Genomic DNA, 27,588 nt, shown 5'->3' on the forward strand with positions numbered 1-27,588 from the left:
CGCACCCGGATTTCATTAAAAACTGCAGGTTTATTAAAAGATACTTATGTACAATAGCGATGTAATGTAGGAAACCAATGTGCATCTAATTATGTGTCTTGGAGATTGACATTTTGGCTTTTAAACCTGGTCTTATGTACTGAATGCTTCCGATGGGATTGTACTGTCCAGATTTTTTGGGGCACTCGTCCGAGTGGCTTTTCCATTGAGGCAGCAGAATTCAACTCCTGAGAGACTTATAGTCATCACTGTATGAAAAGACTGCATGAAGAACAACCTGTGGGTACCAACAAATGCAGCGAACGAACAAATCAGTTGTCAAGCATGGCAAAACGTTTGCAAAAGTTCTTTGCTAGATTCCAAGACAAAAAAAAAAAGCTGATTTATAATCTCTGTGCAAACTGCCTACAATAATTAAGCAAATAATGACCCACATTACCTGGGCTACATCACCTGACATCCTGAAAACATTGATAAGGTCCTGCAGAGGAAATCTGAGGATGTGCTGAGGACATACAGAGGCCAGACAACAGGACTAAGTGACTTGGCCGGCACTGGCGATGAGGGTCAGTGTAGGTATCCATACAACGAGGAAACAGGTTTAGCTTCCACCCTTGCCAGCAACGCGCACCTTTCCAACTGCTCTTGCCTAATCTTTCTCAGCTTTCCGAATCCTTGCATTCTTATGGATACACAACCATCACAGGAAGCCACTAGGAATGGGCGCTTCACAGCTGTGCTGCAAACAGAGTTACAGCACCATTTTCCTCACCACCACCCCGCCTGAAAGATGAATTCCGTAAGATTTCTTCACTGTAGGGGCCTTAACTCATGGCCCCACTGACCCCAAGAAAAGTCATTGGCCTTTATTCTATTAGCATCACATCACCTTTGGATCTTTCCCATCCACATTACACCTTCGCTGCAGTTTACAATTTGACATTGTCTGGTCGCTCACCCTTTTACTTGTCAGCAGCTACATACTTCGTGTACTGATTGATTGAGTGATTGATTTATGGGGTTTAACGGCCCAAAGCGACTAAGGCTATGAGAGACGCCGTAGTGAACGGCTCCGGAAATTTCGACCACCTGGGGTTCTTTAACGTGCACTGACATCGCACAGTACACGGGCCTCTAGAATTTCTCCTCCAAAGAAATTCAACCGCCGCGGCCGGGATCGAACCCGCGTCTTTCGGGTCAGCAGCCAAGCACCATAACCACTGAGCCACTGCGGCGGCCATACTGATCAAGGAGTAATAATTGGCTACTTCATTATCTCCAACTGTATTCCATTTTCGCTACATCCTGTGCTGCTCTTTGCCCTTTACAGCCCCAATGGTTCACAGGCAACAAGTGTCAATGCAGCTTAAGGCAAGACAAGCTTGAGACCCCCAAGCGGCGTCCACCCACAACACACCAATTAAACCTTTATGAGACATGTGCATGTGCGTGCGCAACTGCAAGCCGCGGGTGTCATTGCTTATGATTCCCAAAAATGTTGCTTCACAACTTAACTACCACTCAAAGGTCCCCATTTTCCAAAACTTCACAGAATGCCATCAAATCACCAAGACAATCAACCAGGCCTTAAATGCCAGTCACTGCCTTGTATGCATGTATGGGTATTTCCACACAGCAGACAGCCAGACAAAAGCAGCCTTGTACTGCTAAGGCACTCTTTATTTGTTGTCCTTATAAAAACAAAATAAAAATATAAAATAACTTAAGAAAAACAGAAATTTAATGTTTCTTTAACAAGCTAGACTCTGACAATCAGTTAACATCACCCTGGCTTTTCATCAGTATCCTTATTGCACCAGTCTTCTCCAAGCCTCCTTTGCACTTTGTGGAACAAGGAAAAAAAAAAAAGAAGAGTGGTAGCTGGGGCGTGGAGTGCTCAGTCCTGCCTTGCCTCATGCTTGACAAACCTTCCAGGTGGGTGCCTACGCCAGACAGCTCTAGGCGGGCCCCTGCGGTTCCATCTCGGACGGGCTGAAAAAGACCACGAGAAGTAATTAGTACAGCAGAATCTCGATTGAATCGCGGTTGATACGAACTCTTAAAATGCCTTGGCCAGAGTGCATTGTGCACAATGGGCAGAAATTCAGATATTACGAACAGTCCTCCGCCCCAATGCGGATGATACGCAAGTACGGGCACCGACTGCACCCTCAAGCACCACGTACTCGCTACCCTTACACTGCTGACGCTGCAAATGCCAGTGGCTCAGTGCACGCAGCGCGCAGTGAGTGGTGGTGCACGGCCCATACATTGCCGATGCCGTGATCATCAGATGCGCGGTGCACATCGGGAGCAGTGACCGGTGGTGCGCGGCTCTGACACCCGTCAGTCAAAAAAGTTACATAAATTCTGCATACAAATTATGTTTTGGATGATACAAATATTTTTCGCGACCCCATGAGATTCGTATGATAAGAGATTTTACCACAATGGCATTGAAAATGCAGCCACACTGCACTTGTACTCTTCCACCACACTGCTTTTCGAGAACAGTTGTCCATACCAATACAGGGGCAGAAAGCACAAATAAAGTGAAGTTTAGTTATGTTTGCACAATATTCAGAAGGTGGTACAGTGCAAGCATTCTACAAGTACGGTACAGGTTCTCAGCCCAACACAGTATGCAATGACACCAAATTTCATTACGCAATGCAGTCAAGCATTACGTCAACCCTCACTGACATTACCTGGATAAGATGACAACAGTAGAAGAAGATGGGGGTTAGTTTTTGAAAAGAAATAGATTAGACATCAAGCACTTTTTCCAACTCAGGTTAACTTACAGGCCTCACATAATGACCTTTTTAGATTTTCATGAAGCATGTCTGCACAAATGAACTGTAGATAAATTGACACATATACACATATATAAGGAAGAAAAGCAACAAAAAATTTGGTGCCTGTAATTCCTTTAAAACTGCACTACAGACACGTACAGTAATGGCCATCCATGGCCATAAGACACCGTCAAGAATATCCTTTAAAAGCCTTTCTGCAGCAGTGCAACTTTAGCACTTCAGCAATTTCACACTTCATTTTGATCAGGTACCATGGATCGAATCCTGCATCAGTCAATGACAGCAGCATAGCACTCACCTGCAGCAAAGCTAAACTTGTAGTCAGTACCGTCGTGAGCAATGACTTCTTTGATGGCACTTATGGCACTCTCATGATCCTTGAATCTCAGCAGCACTTTACTGATGAAAGAGAGAAAGACAAACAATGAGACAAAAGTTGATTGAGTTTCCATATTGTCACAACTGCACAGGAAACTGAATACAGTGAAACCTCGTTATAGCAAACAGGTAAGGTTTATGGGTGTTTAATGTCCCAAAGCGACTGAGGCTATGAGGGACGCTGTAGTGAAGGGCTCGTGAAAGAATGGCAACTGAGAGATACCTTTTCCCAAGTTTTAGTGGGGTTTCGAAGCCGTTTGGGGCGACTGTGGAGGCCACAAAACAAAACTATGCAGCAAAGGCAGGTCAAACATCAGCTAGGGTGGCTTTCCAGAGTCACAGTGGTGTGAAGTGAAAAATGGGACGCCGGGACTAAAGCTGTCAGTTTTCACTACCGGCACTCCATGACATTTGACGTGAGCACAGGATGGCTACTGGAAAGCTACAGCAACTGACCATGTTGCTGGTTCTGCGGCACTATCTACGGTGAAGAGAGGCGCAGACAGGTACGACTGCCCTCTTCACACTGCTATACTTTCTGTGGCGTCATTGGCAAATGAGAGATGAAGCATGAACCGTGGCGTGCATGCTTGTGTAACAGTCATTCGTCTAGCAAGGCAAAGCCTGCCGCCTACAATCCGAGAGGGCAGAGTTTGGCACTTGGCAGTTCAATATATCCATTTTACGGCAAACCTCATTTGCTGTGTAAAGCAAGAAATGCATGTTTTCGTTAAAAATACTTAGGAACAGTTCGATATAGCCAACAATTCGTAATATCAGTGTTCATCATATGAGGTTTGACAATCTGGGTTAACATTTTAAAACATTTGTGTGTTTATGCCGGACAGAAAATACTTTTGAATCCACTTTGACACCAAATTTGCCACCAGTACTTACATACATACATACATCTTTATTAACTCTCACAAGGTTACATTAGTAACAGAGGAGAGAGGACGCAAGGCAAAAAGCTGCGTTGGTTCAGCTTGAGGGCCACCCTGCGCCCTCTGCCGGCGGTACCGCCTGGCAGCTAATCACAACAGCAGTGGAAGAGCGCACTCACAAGCACAAAAGAAAATACAGCCACAAAATATATACATTAACATTTGCATGATGTTATACCTCTATTATCACTCGACATTATTTGAAAAAAGAAACTGCTCAAAATTTTTATGTACAGGAAAGGCATTTATAATCAACAGAGATACAAATCAAGTAGAAAGAAGATACACAAAGCTATATATATATGTTCTAATAATGATGTCAAAATGATGCACATTCAAACATATTCAAACAAAGGAATAAGTGTTATTAATTTATGCCGTGATGTCTTTTCAAGTATGATGTTGTTCTTGTGCAGAATATTGAGGTAGTGTGGTAGACTATATGTCACTGACTGCTTACCGTATGTAGTGCAGCAGAAAGGTACGGACCATGACATTTTGTTCCGTGTGTTATAAGATGGAATCGAACGAATGAGGATGAAACTTGATAAGAGGAGATCATTCTTAGTTGAAACAGCATTTTTATACATAGAGATTAACTTGAATGGGAATAACACAGATTTTAGTGATACTGAACCTTGCAAAGTAGGAACCCGTATGAGTACACCACGGCACATTAGCTATTAATCTAATTGCTCGTTTTTGCGCCATTAGAATTTTCATCTGGTTTTGCTTGGTTGTTGTCCCCCAGACCATGAGACAAGTTATATGTGGCAATATAAATGCATTGTAAATAAATAATTTAACTCTAGGCAGAAGTGTGTGCCTCTGGCGGCATAGGATGCCATTAATCTTGTTTATTTTAGCGCAGATATTCTCAGTATGTTTATCCCAATTAAGTGATTCGGTCCAAACAACACCAAGACATTTCACAGCTGGCACGACATCAATTTTTTTTGTTTGCTAACCAAAGGTCAAAATTTGCACGCACCATTCTGTGTTTAGCTCGGAATATTATTGCTTTGGTCTTCGTTATGTCTACCCTTAGGTAGTTCTTAAAGGACCATTGACGCAGGAATTCTAAGAACTTATTGCCATGTTCTAGCAGGTCTGTTTCTGTGCTACCTGAGGAAAGCATTGTGAGGTCGTCTGCATACGCTATTATGTTGACAGGAAGGGGAGCAGAAAATATATCATTAATGTAAATATTAAATAATAGGGGGCCCAGAATGCTGCCTTGTGGTACACCAGAGAGGATAGCTTGCGAGGTTGATATAGTGTTATTAAGGGAGACCATTTGTTTACGATATTTCAGATATGATTCAATTAAAGATAAGCTGTTACCTCTAATTCCATAGTTATTGAGTTTATGTACCAGTAAAGCATGATTAAGCAGGTCAAATGCTTTGGAAAACTCAACAAATATTCCTAGTACAAGGAGCTTTTCCTCAAACGCATTTATTATTATTTCTTTTTGCTTAATTAGTGCCGTTTCCGTGGACCTTTGTTTTCTGAAACCAAACTGACTGTCTGATAGAACTGAATGTTTGACTAGAAAAGTATTGATTCTCACATAAATTATCTTTTCCAGACCTTTGGATAATATCGGAAGAATGGAAATAGGACTGTAGTTAGCCATATCTGAGGTAACACCACCTTTGTGAATGACAGCCACTTTTGCTACCTGCATTTCTTTTGGAAACATGCCAGATTCTATGGCTATATTATAGATATGCATTAGTATTGGAGCTATTATGTCAACTGCAAATTTGAAGGGTTTGATCTGAAAGCCATCTTTATCTTCAGCTCTGCTATTTCTTAGATTCCTAAACACTCACTATTTCACCTTCATCAGTGGGATACATGAACAGGGATTCCGGAATGCATGGTGTATTATACGCGTAACCCACAGGTGTGTCAGAGGGACAGCATAACGTTTTGGTTATGTTAACAAAGTAATTATTAAATTCATTACACAGTTCCTCCCCACCTATTGGTATACCACCTTTCATTATTGTCGTAATAGTTGTTTTTGAGGTGCGATTTAGTAATTTGTTCAGTTCGTCCCACTGGTTGTGAACACTTCTATTGGACCCCACTGAAAACGCATTACTAAAATAGCTTAGCTTAGCAGTTCGCAATTCTGTATTCAGCTGGTTTCGGTATTTCTCATATTTCTCAAGCTTGGAAGGCTCCAGTGGTTTCATGAATTGCACAAACATTTTTTCGTTGGTCCTTATTTTGCGCAGCAGTTCTTGCGTAACCCACGGCTGGTTAACCCCAAAATCACTGAATCTCCATTATGCACAGACCCAACCAGACGAGAAAAAGAGGTAAAAAGCATGCATCTCTTAAAGAGAGCTCCAGTGGGGGTGGCAAGCTCGGCGAACTTGGCAGAGCGCCAAGACTCATGGATGGATGGATGGATGGAAGATAGGAGTGTACCCTTTGAAACTGAGTGGTGGCAACTGCCACCATGCTCAGCTTTTTTTTTTTATTTCTTTACGCGCTCCGTCAGATTTAACCTTATCTATGAACCTTATCTATAATGTAGTGCACCCTTGACAGCGCTGACAGCAGTGGCTTGTTCGCCTCACTGCTGTGCAAGCCCGGCAAGTGTACGCTTATGCTGTCTTCGACTGGTCATTTTCTATCGCTCTAAAGAGTTCTGGGAGGAGACCACATATTCGGCTGATCGAAACGGCATGCTTTGAACGCATTTGGCAGGCTCTTTCCAAGTGCTCACCTACTGCTCAGAGCGCCTTGAGGCGTTTTGACTTTCTTTCCAGAGCAATTGGGGCGCTTTGGGTCCCGTGGGTACTAACACCAATCCTAGCATGGCACCGGCATGGCTGCAATATTCAATGGGGTGGCCAGCGGCGGCGGCGGCAGGCAGAAAAGTAGCTCTGTGGCAACATTTTGATGTTGCATTCGAGTTATGCACAAGCTTCCCAAGAATGAAGTTCATAATTATGCGCTGCTGCCTCTGAACGTTTCTTCGCTGTGCATACAGCCAGCGGCGTTTGCAAAGTATGGAAAAGGCTTAGCGAGAGGAACTAAAGTGGCTGTTTGGGCTGGCTTGTTGGTCTGTCAGTGCCAACAGTCAGCACCTGTCCTGTCAACTTCATTTGACCTCATTTTTGTCACGCTGCATTCATTAACCATAGTGAGAGGAGCCTTCTGCGGTGTATTTATGCCTGCATTTCTTAGACATCGCTGCGGCTCTGTTATTGTGACTGAGAATGTAGTAACTGTGTTCATTAATGTGTACCGTGCAAAGAGTACACATGTGAACAGTGAAAGTGATGTTTTTGTGGCTTAGAGTAGCAGTGTCAGCTGGCGAACTGGTCGGGATGACGACGCTGACCAAGCTCGGAAGTCATGCTGCGGTGCCGACTGAACAGCTTTGTCAGAGAGCGCTCCAAGGATGGAATATAGATGTGCTTTGATAGAAAGATACGATACGGAATAAATAAAATGCACGAAATGTTACTACCAGTCTGAGCCAAGCGAAAAGCTTTAGTGTCTCGTTTCCTTCATGTAACTGCTCTCAAAGAGCCTTGCATATTCAGCTTGATGGTGCCACCTCCAGCTCTGATTCTCTGGCTCAGAGCGTGCAGATTGGGACGAGCTCTGAATCAAAGCGACCAGTCGAAGAAGCAATTAAAAAGCCAGCGAGCGCTTGAGCATTGAAGCGGAGCTCCCTCTTTCTCTGCTCTTTTATTTGGAGGACACAATATGCACCTTCCCTTCATGTGTAGAATGTATCAAGCTCTAATTACCATGTAATAAAAACATGCAAGCCTAAATAGTAAATCTGAAATCTGAAACTTTCTCGATGCAGACCACATTTCAGTGATCACAGCAAAACAAACTGAGTAAAAATCCATGCACCCATTGCTAAGCTACGCTTTCCACGAGCAAGGTATTAAGCTCAAAACAAACTTTCGAGAAAACAAGCCTGAAAGTTCTAAGCTAGCACGCAGGGCATGTGTAGATGCCGACAAATGTATTTATTTTGAGCACTCAAAGTTTATTTTTGGGTGAAATATTTCAGTACAACATAGAAACAGTATTGGAGATGAGAAAAAGCGCACTTTTCAAAAATAGACTTTTTTCACAATTTTTGCGACCACATCCCCACATCCCCCCTTAACGAGTTATGTGGCTGCTGTTTTGCCCTAAATTGCTTAGACTAAATGGCTCAAAGCTATTACAGCTCTCGCTGTAAAATTTAGATTATCTGTCCTTTATTAAAGAATGTCTTCTACACCCGGTGTCCGTTAAAGAGGTTGCCCCTCTAATAAGAGGGGCGGCCAGAGAAGTGAGTGAAAAATGTTATTCCCGATAGTTTGGTCTGGTTTTATGGGGTTTAACGTGCCAAAGAGACTGAGGCTATGAGGAAAGCCAAACTGGACGGCTCCAGATAATTTCGACCACCTGGGGTTCTTTACTGTGCTCCGACAGCGCACAGTACATGGACCACTAGCATTTCACCTTCATCAAAATGCAACCGCCGCGGCTGGGATCAAATGCGCTTCTTTTGCATCAGCAGCCAAACACTATAACTACTTAGCCACTGCGGCAGCTCATTCATTCCTGATAGTGTCTGCTACATCTTTGTCTCATAGTGGGGTTCAACTACTAAATCTAGTCAAAGTAAGACCAAAATTAATACTAACTCAATGGTGCCTAAAAGAAGCTTAACCATGCAGCGAAGCAGTCACAGTGCCCACTGCCATGCACTTACCCTTCACGGCGGTCAATGAGCAAGGCATCGGGGAAAAGTGGCCCAAGGGCATCCATCCCCTTGTCATCTGGAAACCCTCGTACATAAAGCAGACGGTCGGACTTGAATGAGGTGCTGCTTCGAGGTCGACTAGGCTCCACCTGCAGTGGCTGCCCTTTGAGCTGCATGCTGCGCAGCAGCTCCAGCTGTGCACTGGCCACTTCAGGGCTCTCAAAGTCCAGGAATGCACTGCGCCTGCAGGACAAATTCAGGCGAGAGACGGCAGCAGTGGCAAAAAGCTCGTGGTACTGGGAAATAAGAAAAGGACAATGACTTGCTTACACAAAAGCCATGCACAGTAAAAGGCTAGGGTGGCAGGCTATCACAACAAGGGCAACAGCATGACACATAACAGAAACAAGGCTCTACGAAGGGTCAAGCAGCTCCACATGAAATACTAGATTCATAAACTCGTCACAGCCAGACTTAAGGGGGGACACTGGTCTTGAAAAAAAAATTTTTATTAATGAAGTCACAGTTACGAAATCTTCAGGGCACATGTATTTTTGTGTGCTGATTCTAAATATGTCATTTAATTTCGTGTAAAACAATTCCTTCAGCACTTATGCACTTTTTATGCTAGTATTTTGCGGAGAGTTTTGAAGAAAATTTGCTGTGGAAATCTCGCTGAAATGTATGCCACTGGGTTCTCTTGACACCAAAGAATACAATAAGGGTGAAATTGTCCTCCTGCCTATCATGGAACTTAAGTTAGAGTTTTGAAGTTGTCGCTTCAGAAATGAGAAGGAAAATGTGTATTCCTGTGTGTGAAGTGGTAGCTTCAGTACCCTATTACTCAAGTTCTATGAGAGCCAGGATAATAATTTTACTCTTATTGCATTCCTTGGTGTCAAGAGAACCCAATGGCATACATTTCAGCGAGTTTCCCGCAGCAAATTTTCTTCAAAACTCTCCGCAAAATACTAGCAGAAAAAGTGCATAAGTGCTCAAGGAATTGTTTTACATGAAATTAAATGACGTATCTAGAATCAGCACACAAAAATACATGTGCCCTGAAAATTTCATAACTGACTAAATTAATAAAATTTTCTTTTCAAGACCAGTGTCCCCCCTTAACTACGGTCCATGTGACATGTGCACTGCAGCTCGCACACTTCTCCCAATAGCACCTCTTTAGGGCTGTCCTAAGAAGCAAACCTGCAAACCATGCATATTTCCCATCCCTTCTCTGAATGGCAAGAATTTTCCTTTTAGTATGTGTTTAGACTAGAAGGACATGTCGAGATAAATTTGTTCATTGGCACAGTAACGCGTTGACATTTCACAATAAATTTATGTACACTACCAGCAAGAAATGAAATGCGAACAAGACAACTGAGCCACGAACAGCAAAACAAGAAGCTTTTAGTGAGGAGTAGCTCAATACTAGCGGAGGGTAATCTCACTTTGAAAGCACAAGAACTCTTCGTCAGAAGTGTTAACCAACCTCGCTTGTGTTTGCTCTCCAGGAGCTTATCTATTGGCATTTGTGTTGCCATCCCAGTTTTCTTGCTCGCGTTTCATTCATTGCTGATAGTGCCATTAAATAGTCCTGACACCATGCCACGGAAAACTACTCAGGACCCCAACCCTTAATTTCTGATCCTACAGACTTGTCACAGAAACTTGCATTCTGAAACGCACCAACTCTGACAAAGATGACCAAGAGAGATCCCAGTACTCCCTGGACACAATGTTTTCCACACAGTACATGCAAAGTGGAGAAACATTCGAACAGAGCTCCCAGGTTGAACATTGGTACCACTATTACATTTGAAGGGGCTGAAATCTGATGAACGATTGTGAAAAGACCTTTCCAAACATCAATGCAATCAGGCACGACATTACTACTTAAATAAGGAATGGTATCTTTATGTCTGTGCTGAAAGTAAAGGCAAACTTGAGCAATGTTCAGAGGCGAAACTTTGGCACCAACAACGCAACCCGCCATGCGACTATGTACTGGCATACACGACTTATGGATTCCACTGGTCATTTGGGATGTGGCATATCTACAGCAGAGCAAATGGATCAGGCACACAGTGACCCAACCCTCATTGACCACTGAAAATCGTATGCTTTTGGCAGGGAGCTGGGCAGAAGTTATCATATGCAGCAAGTTCCACAATTTTCATGAAGCACCTGATAATCCCATTTTCGTCTTCAGCAGTGCTTCATAATGAAGCAGAGTAACTGTATGCTACAACTAACTACTCAGATGCACCCCGTTGTACAGGGCCTTATAACCAATGAGAAATGATAGATTTGTATGAATGCCTCTCATGAAGCACGTACAGTAAAACCTTGTTAATTCAACTATAATTCGAAAATCCGAACTGCTGGCATTGTCCCAGCCAACATCAATGCATGTCTGACATCAGATGCTCTTTAATTCGGACATAGGTGGGCTCCCACCGGCTAATTCGGAATAGCTCCTACTAGAGCACCATGTTGAGGTACGGCCAAAACAGCAAGAAAATGTACATGTGCATAACAGCAGGCATGAGTGCAGGGCAACAAGGCAGAAAAATAGTTCAGTCCTACTTTTGGATTCACGTTTGAAGCTTCGTGCTGGCGGCTATCAGTCGCACATGGGCCAGCCAGCAGTGCTTAGCTGCACGCAATTTCGACAATGAGGCACCAGTGGTCTTTGTTTTTAGAAGGTGGTTTGCCATCCCAGTGCCGATGCACATTTCACTTCTATCCCTGTGGGTTTTCCCGTTCTTTGTGTGCACCAAAGCTGTGCACTTTGAGCAGTGGTGCCTCTTCACATGCAACTAAGCCACTGGTGAGGAGGCTGCACTGCTACATCACACCATGGCAGAGGCCTTACCATTTCACAGCACTTCTGCGTCAACATTCCCTGCAGTAAAGCATCTAATGGAACTATAAAAAAATCATCGTTGCACTGTTTTCACCTCTTCAGTTGACCACTGCACATGTTTCTACCAAATCAATTTACAACAATGCAGACAGTTTTTGACAATTTCGGGTGGGCAGGAAGGAGGAAGGGAGACATTCGTTACTTCAGGCCTTTGAATAATCCAAACAATTCTCTCAGTCGCTTGATGCCCGAATTGATGTTTTACTGTACTGGCAGCATCAAAAGTAGCATGAATAATGAAGTGCAAACATCAAGACAAGATTTTAGTTGACTGAATACTCATGCAGCTGCTTCCATCTTCAAAGGAATCAAGATCACTACAACGTAATTCAATTACGCGTCCCCAGTAATGCGGTGGCCTGCATTTTACGACTAAGTACCCTATGCAGCTGTATGCAGTCTCCAGCAGCTAACATTTTCGTGCTTCAGAGTTCGCAATGCAGCTGTCAAGGTCGTGCTTCATTTCACGATGGTACATCTCATCACCACTGTTGCTACTGCTCTTCTGAGCTACAGCCACTATCAAAATCATTCAAGGTGAGAAGTGTTGCTACTTAATTCAATAACGCAGCAGCGTAAACAAATATACACAGGGATATCCACCAGTTGCTTTGCACAAAGGACAGGCAAACGTGGCTTGGCCATTCCAGAAGTGGTGGCACCTCACCCTATGGGTTCCAGCAAAATCTCTCCTGGCACTAACAAAACATGCCAACCCAATCCATACTGACTGAAAAATGCATTCACCATGAAGCAAAAGAAGTTCTAGGACTGACCAGTGGAAATACCCATTAGCTTTTAATCAGATTCTGTAAGTTGGCACTTACCCTCTTTTCAATACATGTTTTGATCTAAAAGTACACTGAAAAGTGCTGCCTTCAAAATGAACAGAAAGGTAAGTCATCGGGAGCATGTGAATAGTTTTGTATACATGCATATGTAAAAACAGACATGCACACATCTGCATGATAGTGGTGCAACAATCTGAAATGCAAGTACAAAAATTACCACAGCAATGTTTCGCTTAGGGACTTTCTAGCAGCTTATGCCCCATTTGCAATAGTTATCATCTGCCTGACTACGCCCACTGCAGGGCAAAGGCCTCTCCCATGTCTCTTCCGCAAACTTCCTAACCTCATCCGCCCACCCAACTTACTGCCGCCCCCTTCTATGTTTGCCTTCTCTTGGAATCCACTCCGTTACCCTAATAGTAGTGCAATAGTAGTGCTCCACTACTGCCAGCTCTGCAGTACTAAATAATGAATGGCCACAAATTGGAAAGCTCATCTTGATCTAATACGGCATTTTTAACAAGCCAATGAAGGAACCAGGCAATTCCGGTGCAAAACTTCCTCTTCCCGTAAAAGAATTAGGGAGCTTACATACGAGTGGACAGCCCCTTCAATATGCTCAGCAATTTCACAAGGAGAAGTGTGCACAAAACCAAAGTAGTAAACAATTTTCGGGGAAAAACAAACAAAATGCAACTCAACCATGGCAGCAGACATGCAAGAAACCAACCTCTGAATGAAAAAAGCCATTTCCCAAAAACTCACCATCAACCACGCACAACTGAAGAGAAAAGCACACAGTTCATTTACAGAATATACCTTTGTTAAAATTCATTTCAAAATTAAGAGCTCATGGATCACACACTTAAAAAAACATTCTAACAATTATCGACTTAGCTTTTAATGTCCTCCGCATTAGGTAACTGCATACGAGCAAATTACAGGCATAGAATGAAACTCAATGCTATACAGTCAAGCCCACTTATAACAATATTCAAGTGCCATGGAAATACCATTGTTATAACCAATAATTGTTATAACAGGGTTGTGCCAAAAAAAAGAAAGGATGACAAACTTCAGAGCATTTATTGACAGTAAATACCCAGAGGGGTTTGATTGTTCTAATGCCTGTAAAAGCTCGTTAAATCGAACTTCAGGGAACCGCAACAATGTTCACCGTTCACCGATGACCAAAGCACCGCCATCACTGCGCCACCGGGAGCTTTGCGCACCTCCACGTCACAGGAATCAAGCCGGTTTTTTGGAAGCTATTCTTATGGGAAATTCAAGAAGCATGCAGAACCAAGGGTGCGGTGACAGCTGACAAGAGAAAAACCGCGCTGGCTGCATGCACCCACGCTGCACTGACTGATTAGGGGTACGCATGGCGTGCGTAGCCAATGCAGCAATGCAGCAGCTCTCCTGACGCGATGACTCCTGCCTCTTTTGCTTTCGTGGCGTTGCTGCGCCAGCTTAGTCCATTGGTCGGCCCCACACATGCACGCTTTTGTGTTGTAAGCATGGTTTTGCTGGTGTGGTCGTAGCATTTGTTTTCTTTTTCTGTAATGGTTGACACTCAATTACCAGATTTAATTGTTATAACCAATAATGTGCCTTGACAGCATTGCTATAAGCAGTTTATTTTACCATAGAACACATGGCAAACCTGATGGTGCCATGACCGACCATTGTTATATCCGATATATTGTTATAACCAGTATTGTTATAAGTGGACTTGACTGTAGTTATGCAACTGAAATGAACTTAACATATTTTGTCCTTGACCATATGAACAATAACTATGCACAGCATACCTAATACCAGATTATGTACCACAATGCAGAACACGTCAAAGATCAATTTTAGAGCACGTACACTACAATCTCATTACTAAAATCCCCCGACACTCCATGATTTTGGCCTGTTGCAGAATCAAAAGGCCACAACAGACATAACCATAAGTGAGTATTATAACCCGAATGACCGTCAAGCCATACACAGCTACATAAAAGGCCTTGTTTACTCATTCAGTCTTCACACCTCTAAAAGAAAGCAGCTCTAGGACTATTAGATTTTGATATTATACATGAGCGTTTATTTTCAGGGAGATCTGAGGCAAGCCAGGGATTGAAAATGAACAGACAGAACTGGAGGAGGGGAAGTAGCCAGTGTTTGAAGCAGGCCTATTTGCATTAGTAACATAAATTTTTTGGACTCCAATAATTCGGACTTTGTTGAGGAACTGTCATGCACCTCATAGGAATGTGGACTAAAAGAGATGCTAGCAATACTTTTTTTCAGCCTAATATAGATGCCAGTGGGCATCACTGCCACAATCAACCAGCTCTTCGCCACCATGGAGGAAAAAAACTCCGGAGAGAGTGATGTGGTGCAAAATGTCCCCTGATAGAACAGCTACTGCCGTTGACGCATCGCCAAGACACACCAGAGAACTTGAAGTCAACCACTTGTTACCAAAAAGTCTACACAACGAACACCAAACTAGCTTAGTGGTCACTTAATTGTGTCCATTCGATCTGAATGTACATTGTAACCGAATCCGCAGTTAACGAAGTTCAGTCAATGGCAAAGATAGGAAGATCAACCAAAAATGGCAGTTTGCTATGTTATATTCAAATATTCGTTGAAACCTATCTGTTGTAACGAGATTGTACTGTACTTGTTACTAGGCGCTATCGGGGACACAGATGAAAGGTGACCTTGCTGCATAGTTACCCCATTTGTTAGTAATCCCCTCATTCCACTAGCACATATAGGATATGACAAATTTCACAACCACAACTGTCTCAATCAGTTGGCTAAAAACAGAACTATCAGTTTTGTTTACCACTCACGCATCCTGAATACTTTTGTCCCCAATAGTACTTTAAGTTTCTCACTTTCAAATGTATTATAGCTGACAACAGCACAATACATGCAAAACATTTGCCCACTCCTGCAATCATTAACATGGCAATCCCATGAACAGGCATGCCACAGCCACTGTCAATCATGCCGAATTCTGAGACTTCAAAGGGTTCCTAAAATTCAGAATTTGAAACTCGCATGACAAGCGGCCAGTAACAGCAGACAAATATAACTAAACAAAGCGCAGTTACAATGCATTACCAACACGCCCATTCACTTCTGACAACTATCAGATGAACTGTGCCTTAAACAACTAGGGGCAATATGCAGCCCTCAGCCTACAGTAGAGTCCTGTGCTACAACCTCAAATGCAAAAGAAAAGCTGCAATGAACACCTCTTGGTTCACCTAATGCCATATATACTCGTGTAAGGGACGCACTTTTTTTCCATGGTTTCAACGGGGTGCGGCCGTTACATGGGACCGACATTTTTCAGTAAAATTTTTCCAACTGCAGCAGAGCCCCGATTATGCGTCCCTCTTTTATGCTGTGACAAGCATTTTAATGACGATTAGCGCAGTCCCAGCAAATCCTTCAGGTACACAATACATTGAGAGTATGGATCACAGGTAGCGTGCCCGATGACGAGCACAAATTAACCGCAAAAAATGAAACAGGCTGCTAGATCAATTTACTGGCAAACGTCACGTGTTCCTAAGTTAAGATCAAAATCCTTTGAAGATCTGGCGCTCGAGTGACCGACTGTTCAGAGTGGCGCGCCAAGCGAGCGATCCACGGCTGTCAGCGTGAGGTGGCATCCGCCTGGCCTGCTTTTTACCGCGCTTCTGGCCTTGCGGAAATCAATTATACATTCATTTTAATGCAAGGTAGGTTATGGTGCGATAGTAACTGGTAACAAGATTATATCTTTTATAGCTAGATTCAAAACACTTTTGCTGCGGCTTCGATGCGAAGCACGCTAGGCCTACCAACATCAGGCGAATGGCACACTACTACAGCGCTAAAGCCTAGCGGCAGCGCGGCGCTACAAAGAAACTCGCCACTAGTGTACTGTACCACATTTAGTTTTTTGCACAGTGCAACCTTTTGAAACCTTTTGAACGAAAGGACAGGGACAGACTACACAACAGAAGCACCTTTGTCGTCTCATCTGTCCTTTCTTGTGCTGGTCTTTTTCAATTACATACCAACAAGCCCAATTCACTGCATTAATGACGAAATTCTTTTGGCTGACTTTTTCCACATTTACCAGCTGCCAAATTGGGTGTGCGGCCCTTACACGAGTATATACAGTACTATTCATGTATCTCAAAATGTGAGCAGCCATGGTCAGGTGTCATCACTCTGGACCTCCACCTTTCCTGTGCCTTGAAAACAGTCGCTGCAGTGCAGATGCAGAGTGCTGCCCCTCTGCCCACAAACAGCAGATTTTTAAGAACAAGTTTAAGTATAAACACGACAATGCCAATTCCCACACGAGACTATCCCAGTGCAAAATTCCTTAAATACTTTTTCTTCCCACTCTGGGCATCAAAAAAAAAAAAACCTTTACAGTGCTGCACACAGCTTAGTCCTGTAAATCAATGTTATTTGGTCACTTCATTAATCAAAGTAGGACAAACCTGTTGACAAAGCGGACACTGCGGATGGCATCTGACAGGGCGCGAACCTCTTCCTTGGTCACTTGGCTCGACATATTCCCCACGTACAGCGAGCGCTTGAACATGTCGTCAGCTGCAGTAGGGGCAACAAGATAGGCATATGGAGCAACTTGCTCCAAAATATTACTCCCTCCAGACAGTACATCCAAACACCTCACACACAGGCTGATGTGGATATAACAGAACTAAAGAATACTCAACATATACCTGCTGTGTACTTATCCTTTCCTTCAGCAGCTCCCTACCGACATCATGCTAGTAACTTGAAAGATGGAGAGGTCTCTGGTGTTCAAGCCTGGCAAGACTGTTAGAATAGGAGCAAATTGCATTACAAGTGCCCAATGCAAAACAGTGGGAGACTCCACCCTTACAGAATAAACTTGGTCTTAACTTTAAACCTGAACTTTTTACATCTTTCTCAGCAGTTTTTTTTTTTTAATGACTTCCCTTGCAAGACTATTGCCAGCATCGCATTTGTAGGGATGCAGCTGCTACAGCTGTGTGTTCCTCGTACAACACATGCAGCACCCTCACTCCTATTCGGTGACGTTAGCTTATATGCACTACAGCAGCACAAGCACCACGTACGGCCATCAGTGCTGGCACTATGGCACAGGTTACTGCCCTCTTCGGTTTGGAAACTTCACAAGCACAATTTTGCATTTTAGCAGAGGGTCACAGCCTCTAGAGAATGTCTCCCACAAGCATATCCTATAGAGCTTCGCAGCAGCAAGCAATTTTAGATGTTGGCCACTGCAAAGAGACCTAGGAACGCTAACAAGAAATGACTGTTTATTGGGGTTTAACGTCCCAAAGCGACTCAGGCTATGAGGGACGCCGTAGAGAAGGGCTCCGGAAATTTCGACCACCCAGGGTGGTAACAAGAAATGAAGAATTCATTCTTTAAATAGAGTCTGTACATCTAATGAAATGAAGATTGCGTTCGTACAATAAATGCGGAGACAAAATCACTGGGGACATCACTGTAAGCACTTGAGAATCCTACAGCAGTCTTGCAGATATTTTTCATTGTCACTAGCCCCATTACATACACTACCAACCCATTAATGGATAACAGTAATTGGCCGACAGTGTGGTTCATGGTGGATTACACACTTTCGACTTTAAGGGTGCAACTGCCAACTGCGACCCAAGCTGCTCCTGAAGTAACATGCCATGTGTGCACTTACTGGACACTACAACAGCTGTGGCAGCAAGATTCCAGAAAGCATTTTCTGCAATTCAAAGACTGCAACCTCCGTTATTCATGTCCTAAAAGATTTTTAAATGCTGAAAACCAGCTCAAGTTATACCTCGTGGGAGGGAACAGCGCGAACAAAACGACAGACGAAGCAAGAGGACACAAAGACGAGCGCTGACTCGAAACTGAATTTTTTATTGAAAAAAGAAAACATATACATCGAAACTGAATTTCTTATTGAAAAAAGAAAACATATATATATGTATATATGTTTTCTTTTTTCAATAAAAAATTCAGTTTCGAGTCAGCGCTCGTCTGTGTCCTCTTGCTTCGTCTGTCGTTTTGTTCGCGCTGTTCCCTCCCACGATTTATTATTACAAACTCGCCCAGCTATCCATCCTTCTTCAAGTTATACCTCCACACAATCTACAGCATGATAGGATTGTTCCACAAGAATATGCACACAAGTTTACTTTTAAGACTGACGAATGTCTGCAACACTCTTTTTGAGATGGTACAGAAAAAAAAGGACAATGCGTGATGGGCATATGTTGAAACTGGTTAGCCAATGCTAAGCAAGCCAAGCCAATCAGTGTGCTACATCAGGAAAGCATGAAAATTCAAGCTCATGCACAAGTTCACAGTATTCGTAGTTCTAAATATTTATGAACACTAAACACGCAAAATTCAATTTGCTCATCCCAACTATTAAGCTTATGGTTCAAAGCAAATCCCCTAGTGGTGTTCAAAGCAAAAATAATGTGGTCCAAGAAAAGCTGTCCATTCTCACCCCAGACATAGCGATGAGACTCTGGGATGCTTTCTGAAAGGAGAAAAAGTAATGAATCTACAGTCACCATTGAACACAAATACAAGTAGCTTGCTGTGTACACATTTCAAAAAGCCTAGTCAAATACAACTCAACTCTTTCCTTCTCTCGCCCAGTAAGCATTGTAAGCTCGTAAACGATGACTTCGCACACGTATTTCGGAACCTTCTGTGTTGCTTATAAGCACGCTGTGCGTCTGGCTTCTAGTCAGAGAACTGAAGTTTCATTTTCAATGTAGTCGTCCTTTTTCCCAAAGCAGCATTTTTTTAAACCCCCTGAAAAGATGCGAAGACTCCATACCGCGGCTCATTGCCCACTAACGACAACTTCGCCAAACGATTTCGGAGCCTTCCATGTTGCCTACAGGCACACCGAGTCATCTGGCTTGTAGTTAGACTACTAAAATTTCGTTTTAGATGTTTTTTCCCACAAGGCGGCACTTTCTAAACCGGCTCCGAACACACAGTACAGTTTGTCTCTTGGCAGCCTCCGCATGCACGAAGCATGCTCCAAAACATCACAAATTTCAGGACTAAACTTTGCCCACGATCGATTTCATCAATGACCCAAGCCGCAACGAATCTGAAAATTCTGTTTTTGCACTGCGATTCCGTTCCGACATCAGTGACGACGGAAACCACCTTAGAATACACACTGCCACGCTTCAGTTTGTGGCGGATGCAATACATACTGCAGTTTGAAATCACAATTCAAATTTAGCAACTATAGGGTTTCCAGTTGTTTTGTATCAAGAATACTATTCAAGATGGAACTTCCATTTTTTTTTACAGATACTGGCCAATGGCCAATAGAATGCCAAACACTTGCGTGTTTCAGAAAATTCTTAACATTCTTCCTTTAGATACAAGCACGTAAAGTTTACAAGTCCAGTTGAATTTTTTTTCTAAAACCTTGTTTTTAGAAAACATTTTCTGCTGCAACACGCAATTCATTATTCAAATTTATATGCTTAAAAAGCGCATTTATTAGCTTTGTTTTCGTGTATTTCATACAATTTTAAATGCAGTAGTTCTTACAGAAAAACGAACTACTGAAACCTAAAACGGTCACTTTCCCCATGGTTTTGATGTAAAACCGTTCAGGAACACCATTTATTCAGATTTCAAGGGACCAAGAGAAATGTTTTAATTATCTGGAGGTCTGAAATAATGACCTTTATAACAATCAATGAATTAACACGTGACATGCCAATCAGCATCTGAAACTGCACTTTGCTGGCTGGCTGAAGCGTGGCCAAGCCATTGTCTCCACAGTCTAGCGCAAAACTGAGAATTGAAACTGAAACTACCGGACACTTTTGGAGACAGGACCCTACAAATGTAACACCTGCCTGTGCGTGCACATCAGAGGTACGCAGGCAACACTACACCACGCAACTGATTTGATGAGGGACATTAGGAAAACCGCTCGCTACGCATGTCCATCACACCACTACATGCTCCCTCGTTAGCAGCCCAGAAATTCTAGGGACTAGCAACAACAGCAACCATGAAGAGTCCACACAAGCACCAAATGTGGCAGCACTTCATCGTTAACGTACACCCCAGCTTTGAAGAGTGCAGTGATGGCAGCTCCAAAACACTACTTGCAGTTGAACATTTTATTTTTTGTTTTGCTTCCTTTTAGGAAAAAGCTCAATTGAGTATTTACAGCAGCCAATGATTTTTAATTAACAAAGTTCTACACTCAATAAATCCAATGAAAGAAGCTGCCAGTCACCACACATTCTTCCTATCATGAGCGAAGGCTTGCTGGCATATGCAATGCTTATTGCAGTTTGGAAGCACATTTAGAAACAAGAGTCGCAGCTCTTAGGCATGCTTTCCACATTAGGCATGTTCAGAGCAGGGAAACTCATTCCCAAAGCGAAGTAATCACCCAGAAATGTCAGATCAATTTGCGACCACAAGGTCATGACCCATGAACAAAAAGTTGCTAATATGATAACAGTTCACTTTTACACTTGAAAACCACCCACAGACAGCACAATTTTTTCCCAAGTGTAGCCAACTATTCACTAGAAAACTAAACAGTCTTCATTTTATACCACTGGCCAATACTAAGAAAAAGTGCAAGCACACAAAACCATCACAACGTGCAGTGAATAAAACAATGGGCACAGCAGCCAAAATGTACACACCATCCATGTCAACACGTGGCCTCGTGTCGGAGCGGTCCCGAGGCATCCTGTTACGGTAGTAGCCCCGTGGGCCACTACTGCGGGATGGAGGTCCACTCTCCCGATCAGTGCCCTCAGGCTCACTCTGGCTAAGGCTCTCTCCTTCCTTCCTAGGCTTGCGTCGCTTAGGGCGGCCACTCAGGCTGCCCTCACTCACTCGCCCATTGGCACGGTTCACAGCCCGCCTACGACCATCGTGCCCTTCTGCACCAGTTCCTTCAGCAAAGCCTGAAAAACAAGAAACATTCTGGTCTCAAAATGCAAGGTAACCGACAAAGTACAACAAGATGCACAGACTTGCCACAAAATTGATCACTGAATGATATACCGTGCATGATATTCCAAATGAGCTAGTATCACTTGCTTGGACACTTTTTTTGTATTTTAAGATTAACGTTTGCAGACCATGCTCTTTTGCTGCTCTTTCAAAGCTTTTCAACACTTTCGCCAAGCATGAGCACCATGCATCATAGCAATCGAACGAAATGCCTGAAGACAAACAGTCACTTCGCTGCCCGTATAAGCTTGCACTCCTGAAAAGTCGTGCAGCAATGCATTCAAACCGAACTCATGTGGTGTACACAATGCCTGCTCCAGAGAGCCCATCAATCCATATCAGTTTATGAACTTTTACACCATTCAAATTCCTCACGTCAAATTCACTACTCCACTTCTTCAAAGCATTGAGTCAAAAATGTCCAGGAAAGATGATCTGCTAACTATGAAATAGGAAATCAATAGGAAATGAAAATCTTACAATAGCTGCACCAAGACATCCAGTAAGCCAAATCCAGTTTAAAAATCTAAAAATTAGCCACACAAGCCGTACCTTCATTTGCATCAGCAGCTTTGTCAGGATCTTGTTTGACTGTCTCTGCTGCCTGAGTTTCTGCAAAGAGGAGCACTCATCTGGAGACAAAAAAACTGACAGGACAATCATTAAACCCGATGCAAGAAAGTTGTGATAACAGATTTACTTTCAATGATTACTTTGATGCTTCTACTCTAGCAAATGCTTATACTTTAAGCTGAGACTTCACACACGCGACCATTTTCTCCGGAAGGTGAAGGTGGGCAGAGGTAGGTGGGTGGCACTTCTGGAGTTGGAGGTGGAGTGGGGTGGTGGGTGCAGGATGCCAGTGGGGGGTTGGGCAGCCACTATCCAGGGGAGGTGGGGTGGGGAGGTGGTTGGTGCTTATGAAGGGCAGCTGGCTTTCCTACTGCTTCTTTGAATTTGATTTCACCGTTGCTTTTGATGCTCAAGCACTAAAACACTCAATCTAGGATTTCGCCGATGTGTGTATGTCCAAAGTCTCTCAGTGACCTTGAGGTTGTCTTCCTGAGCAACCTGGGTCTCGCAAGCCCCACTGGTGCCAGCACCTGCCATCGCAAGGCAATGGCATCACTTAACAGTTGCACCACTGCACCAGAAGTGTTATGAGGACTCCCAGCAATCTAAGAATACAAAGCAGAGAATGATCAATAATGCACATATGGGCATTAACCCATTAACACTATCGCGTCATACCCCTAGCTGAACTTGAGTCAGATTTCGTCGATCTTTTTGAAGCCTGCCTGACCTTGAAAACAGAGCCTCAAGCCAAAACTAAAGTGAAAACCAAAGTGCTAGCTCACGTAACTCATAGTATTTGGCTTAGCCACACTAATTCGTCCGCTTTTTTTTTTTCTTTTCATTCGGCTGCTGCATGGGCTTATAGTGGGTATAGGTAGGTGGGTTGCTGGTGGATGGAAGATTCACTTGCTGAGGCTTCACAGATACCGGCATTTTCACTGAGTGTCACTGGTACCGCTATCACAGAAAAATTAAACTGGTATTAACAGAAGGAGTAGGAATATAATCTTAAACTGAACAAAAGCAAGCAAGCTTAACCAATTCTGCACAAATCACATTACAAAAAAAGTCTGAACCATCAAGCAGAATGCACAGCTTGTTTGTTTTCAACACATGAAAATCCAGCACAACTGGAACAGTGAGACCAGCACTTCAACCTGTCCTTAAATGTAGAAGGCCACTGGCCTTAATTTCAAGCTTTGCAAGCACATTCTCATAATGACATGTGAATCTAATGAGGCTCTTCAGATTTATTTCCCGAGAAATAAAAAGTGGAATAAATGTTTTCACAAGTGCCAATGAATGATTGGTCGGCAAGCAGAACTAGCAGTTATTACAATTCAGTGCCGCAAGGTTCCACCACCTTAACATATTAAGCCATCATCTGCAGAACTTGTGGCTTATACTGAATGATAATCTTGCAGCTATATGGAGGCTGTTCAAAATTAAGGCAGATAAGGAAAAAAGTGCCCAGTCATCGTATGCTAGGTTGTGGCGATAATTGCAAAGGAATTTTTTTGCAACACACCATGGCTGAATAAGAGGCAAAAACAGGGCTCTAAAGGTTGCAATGAAAAAGGCAGCAGCCACATCGCACACGTCCTTCAGCAAGCACACCACCGCTCAGGTGCGTGACAGTATATAAAGTGTCATGGAATTCATATAGCAGCAGATGCTGCAGAGAGTGCCTCGGCATACAGCATATGACTCTGAAGAAAAAAAAAAATGTAGGTTTTAACGCACTGAAGACACACATGGGCTATGAGGGACATCACAGTGGAGGGCTCTAGATTATGGCCACCTGGAGTTCAATGTGCAATGAGATCGCACAACAGATGGGAGTTGAGCACAAATGCAAACAAGCGATTCATCACTCTTCATAAAAAGTGTGCAAAGTCATGCAAAGCTGTTTGTGTGCAATATACACACTGATGAACATTAAACAAGGAGGTTCTTCTGGGACACATGTTCCTTTCAACGACTGCAATAATACTATAGAAAAAAGCTCACCACCTTCACACCCTCGATCAATATATACCAATAAGAAGACTTGAAAAACAAAGAAGAAATCTTCAAAGTATTGCTGGTGAACTCCAAAGATTAATGCAGGGCTGCTCAGGACGAATGGCTGAAAACAAGTGGCGCCATCCTGGTTCCACTTCTCAGTTCTATATTAGTTATCAAGCTAAATTCAATGTCATTCCAAAGGTTTGGTTTATTGGGGTTTAATGTCCCAAAGCGACTCAGGCTATGAGGGACGCCGTAGTGAAGGGCTCCGGAAATTTCCACCACCTGGGGTTCTTTAATGTCACAAGACATGCCCGCTTTTATCAAGCACCATTTAGGAACAAAGGTACAACTCCATATTCTCTGCTATCGCCCATGAAAATTTAGTCTGCCAAAAGCTGAACATAACCACACTGAACCAACCAGCAGCATGGCAATCAATGCAAGATAAAGGGCAATGATAAATATGACGATCATGCAACATACACAAGCAGTAAACATATGCATGGCAAAACAAAATGGCACCACAAGTACATTACAGAAAAGCACTTAAAAAATGCTGCTGCACTTTAATAAAAAGGAATCTTTATGACTGTAAAAATTAACTGAATGACATATTCAATGTACTGCAGTTAGCAAGCCTCAGCAGTGCAGATAACAGTGACCAATTGACGACACAGCCACTGAAGGCAACGGGCACTATTTTGTAACAGTGCTACCTCGAGTACCATGATGCCTAAGGAACAGCGATAATTTTGGCAAGTTTAGATTGCTACAAGAGGTTTGGGGGCGTGGGCCACCACGATGCCGGTGGGCCACCACGAAGTCCCAAAGCTTTGGGCAGGTAAACTAACAACATATAGCAAAATTTCATAAGGAAATCCAAAACAATCTGAAGACGTATTAGCTATCGTGAAAAAACGTTTTATACCAGCCATAGGTGCAGCAGCCTTTTCACCGCCAGCATTCTTCTCTTGGACCTCGGATCCATGGCTTGGTTTCTGAAACAGATACGCCAGTGTCACGGACAAACGCCAACCACTGACGCGAAAAAGAACAGCTAAACGCAGTAAGGTTCTAAAAGCAAGCGCGCTTTAGCTCACTCGCTCCATCGAACACGATCTGCTCGCAGTCATGCAGCGCGTGACGCGACGACGAAGAAGAATTACTATTACGTGTTCTTACGCTTCGTTCGGGGTGCAGGCATTGTTCCAATTTAGACACAATGCTACATATGAAGCCCGGTTCCTACCTCCCACCCACTCCTGCGCATCACGGCATGCCAACGAGACACGCCGAGCCGCCCAATTTCACAAAATTTTCCGAAGAGTTGCCCGCCTCGCGCGCTCGCGGTGATGTGCAAACAGCACTCTTCGATGAAATGTGGCGGCTGGCAAAATGAGCGTTCTCTAAATCCAGAACGCAATAGAACGTGTCTACGCGATAATGGGCCAAACTTTCAAGGTCTGTCGCCGTCGATAAGAGCAAAGCCCTTTCGAGTCGTCAGCGAAACGGCTGGAAGGACACGTTTTGCCAAACGTTATATGCATTTAAAAGCGAAATACAACGAAAAAAGTAAAGCCGAAACACATGAAAGACGTACAACACAACGTATATTCTAAAAATTCAACGCGGGTGTGGTACGGCGGGTAGAATGTCGCCTCAGCAGCAGCACGTTTCCCTCGCGGTCCAGAGACCATGCGCCGCGGCGACGGTGGTGCGGAGTAGTGAAGTTGCGCGGCACACGCCAGTTGCGCTAGGGGCCTTACCTCACTAACGGCCGCCGGGTCGGGCTGTTTCAGATCAGCATCCTTTTCGGGGCCCATTTTCAATCTGTCAAATGGCGACACGAAGGCTCGAACCTACTACGCTACGAAACAAACCTCCCTCCGAAAGTGCGGGCAGGGAAATGCGGCTCGCCGAATTCTTCGAAGCTGCGTGTGGGAAGTGCACATGGAAGAGCATCACGGGATCGAAAATGCTCACGTGCTCTACAAGCGGCTCGAGGAGGTGCTGACGCTATGTGTCACGTCAGCGCCGTACGGCCGAAACGCGCCCCATGCGCGCGCAGTACTACCACGCTATCACTACGACTCCTACTACTCCCACCACTACGACTGCTACTACACTACTACCGTTTGTTACGGGTTATTGCCAAAATGATTATCCCGGGCTGAGAGGCAGCGCCACATCGCGGCGCTGCTGAGTGATTTTTTTAGCAGACGACACGCAGACACGTCAGCGCCGTACGGCCGAAACGCGCCCCATGCGCGCGCAGTACTACCACGCTATCACTACGACTCCTACTACTCCCACCACTACGACTGCTACTACACTACTACCGTTTGTTACGGGTTATTGCCAAAATGATTATCCCGGGCTGAGAGGCAGCGCCACATCGCGGCGCTGCTGAGTGATTTTTTTAGCAGACGACACGCAGACACGCTGTATCGCCGTTGCAAAAAAAAAAAAAAAAAAAAAAAAACAAGTTGCCCTAGTGGTGCGTTGAATTAGATTTCGTTTGCATAACGAATTTTATTGGATTCGACATTAATCTTAGTTATTCACATTCTTAACAAACTGCACAGCGCTGTTATTGCGTGCTGTGCGGCCCGGACGGGCACTGTTCGCAGGTGGGCGAAGTTTTGCACCAAGACATCGCCCGACAGATTTAGAGCATGATAGCTAAAGGTGACAGCAATCGAAAGAATTGGAAGCGTAACCCAACTAATTAGCCATCTGCAGCCTGCATATTTTAAGTTTTACAACGGTATACCTACTTGGTTCAACCGCACATGTAATCCCGTAAGCGACCGCGCTAAGACCGGTGGTGGCGCCATCTGTTGCTTGCACAGAAAAGCGCGCTTCAACTCTGAATGCATCGAGGCGAGCGTTGCAAGGTGCAGGTCTGGTAGCTTAGGCCAGGGATCCCTTGATGGCGCCACCTCCTAAGCAGGTAAGCACTTTCTAAGAGACAAAAGTTACCGCAATGCGCAAGCTCTGTGCGCCGTTTCACAGCAAACGAGACAGCGGGTGAGGCGGCATTTTTTTAAAAGTCTTTACGATAACGATGCACAATAGTGCATTGTACATCAGAAGCATGTGCTACGAACAGCCATAACGAGACCCCGGATAGTACTAGAGTGTTGCGTCTCTAGGAGAAAATCGAAAAAAAAATTCTTCGCCAGCAGAGTCACATACGTGGCACCATACCTACGGCAAAAGCAGAAAAGAACAAGATTGAAATCCTAATCAGGAAAGGCGTCAAAACCGCTATGGGCCTGCTCCCGTACACATCCACCCAAAACATTCTGAACATGGACACTAGACGAGCTCATTACCA

The 27,588-nt window shown here is 43.8% G+C and overlaps 1 protein-coding gene across 2 annotated transcripts; it reads right to left on the reverse strand.

Annotated features, from left to right (window-relative positions):
* Positions 1-1,659: 1,659 nt before the first annotated feature.
* LOC149351962 (uncharacterized) lies at positions 1,660-26,380 on the reverse strand. Of its 2 annotated transcripts, none has more exons than XM_089581189.1 (9): positions 26,015-26,380; positions 25,177-25,246; positions 22,215-22,274; positions 21,347-21,613; positions 19,147-19,179; positions 17,117-17,228; positions 8,892-9,125; positions 3,118-3,218; positions 1,660-1,992 (listed from the first exon to the last, which is right to left on the reverse strand). In XM_089581189.1, the coding sequence occupies exons 1-9, from the start codon at positions 26,069-26,071 to the stop codon at positions 1,898-1,900; spliced, it is 1,029 nt and encodes a 342-aa protein (XP_089437315.1). In that variant the 5' UTR covers positions 26,072-26,380; the 3' UTR covers positions 1,660-1,897. The 2 variants fall into 2 exon arrangements, with proteins under 2 accessions (XP_089437315.1, XP_089437316.1); XM_089581190.1 differs by lacking the exon at positions 26,015-26,380 and adding an exon at positions 25,431-25,494.
* Between the last annotated feature and the right edge of the window lie 1,208 nt (positions 26,381-27,588).

The sequence above is a fragment of the Amblyomma mixtum genome, chromosome 3, assembly GCF_055824585.1.
Source record: "Amblyomma mixtum isolate Tamu chromosome 3, ASM5582458v1, whole genome shotgun sequence".
Taxonomy (NCBI): domain Eukaryota; kingdom Metazoa; phylum Arthropoda; class Arachnida; order Ixodida; family Ixodidae; genus Amblyomma; species Amblyomma mixtum.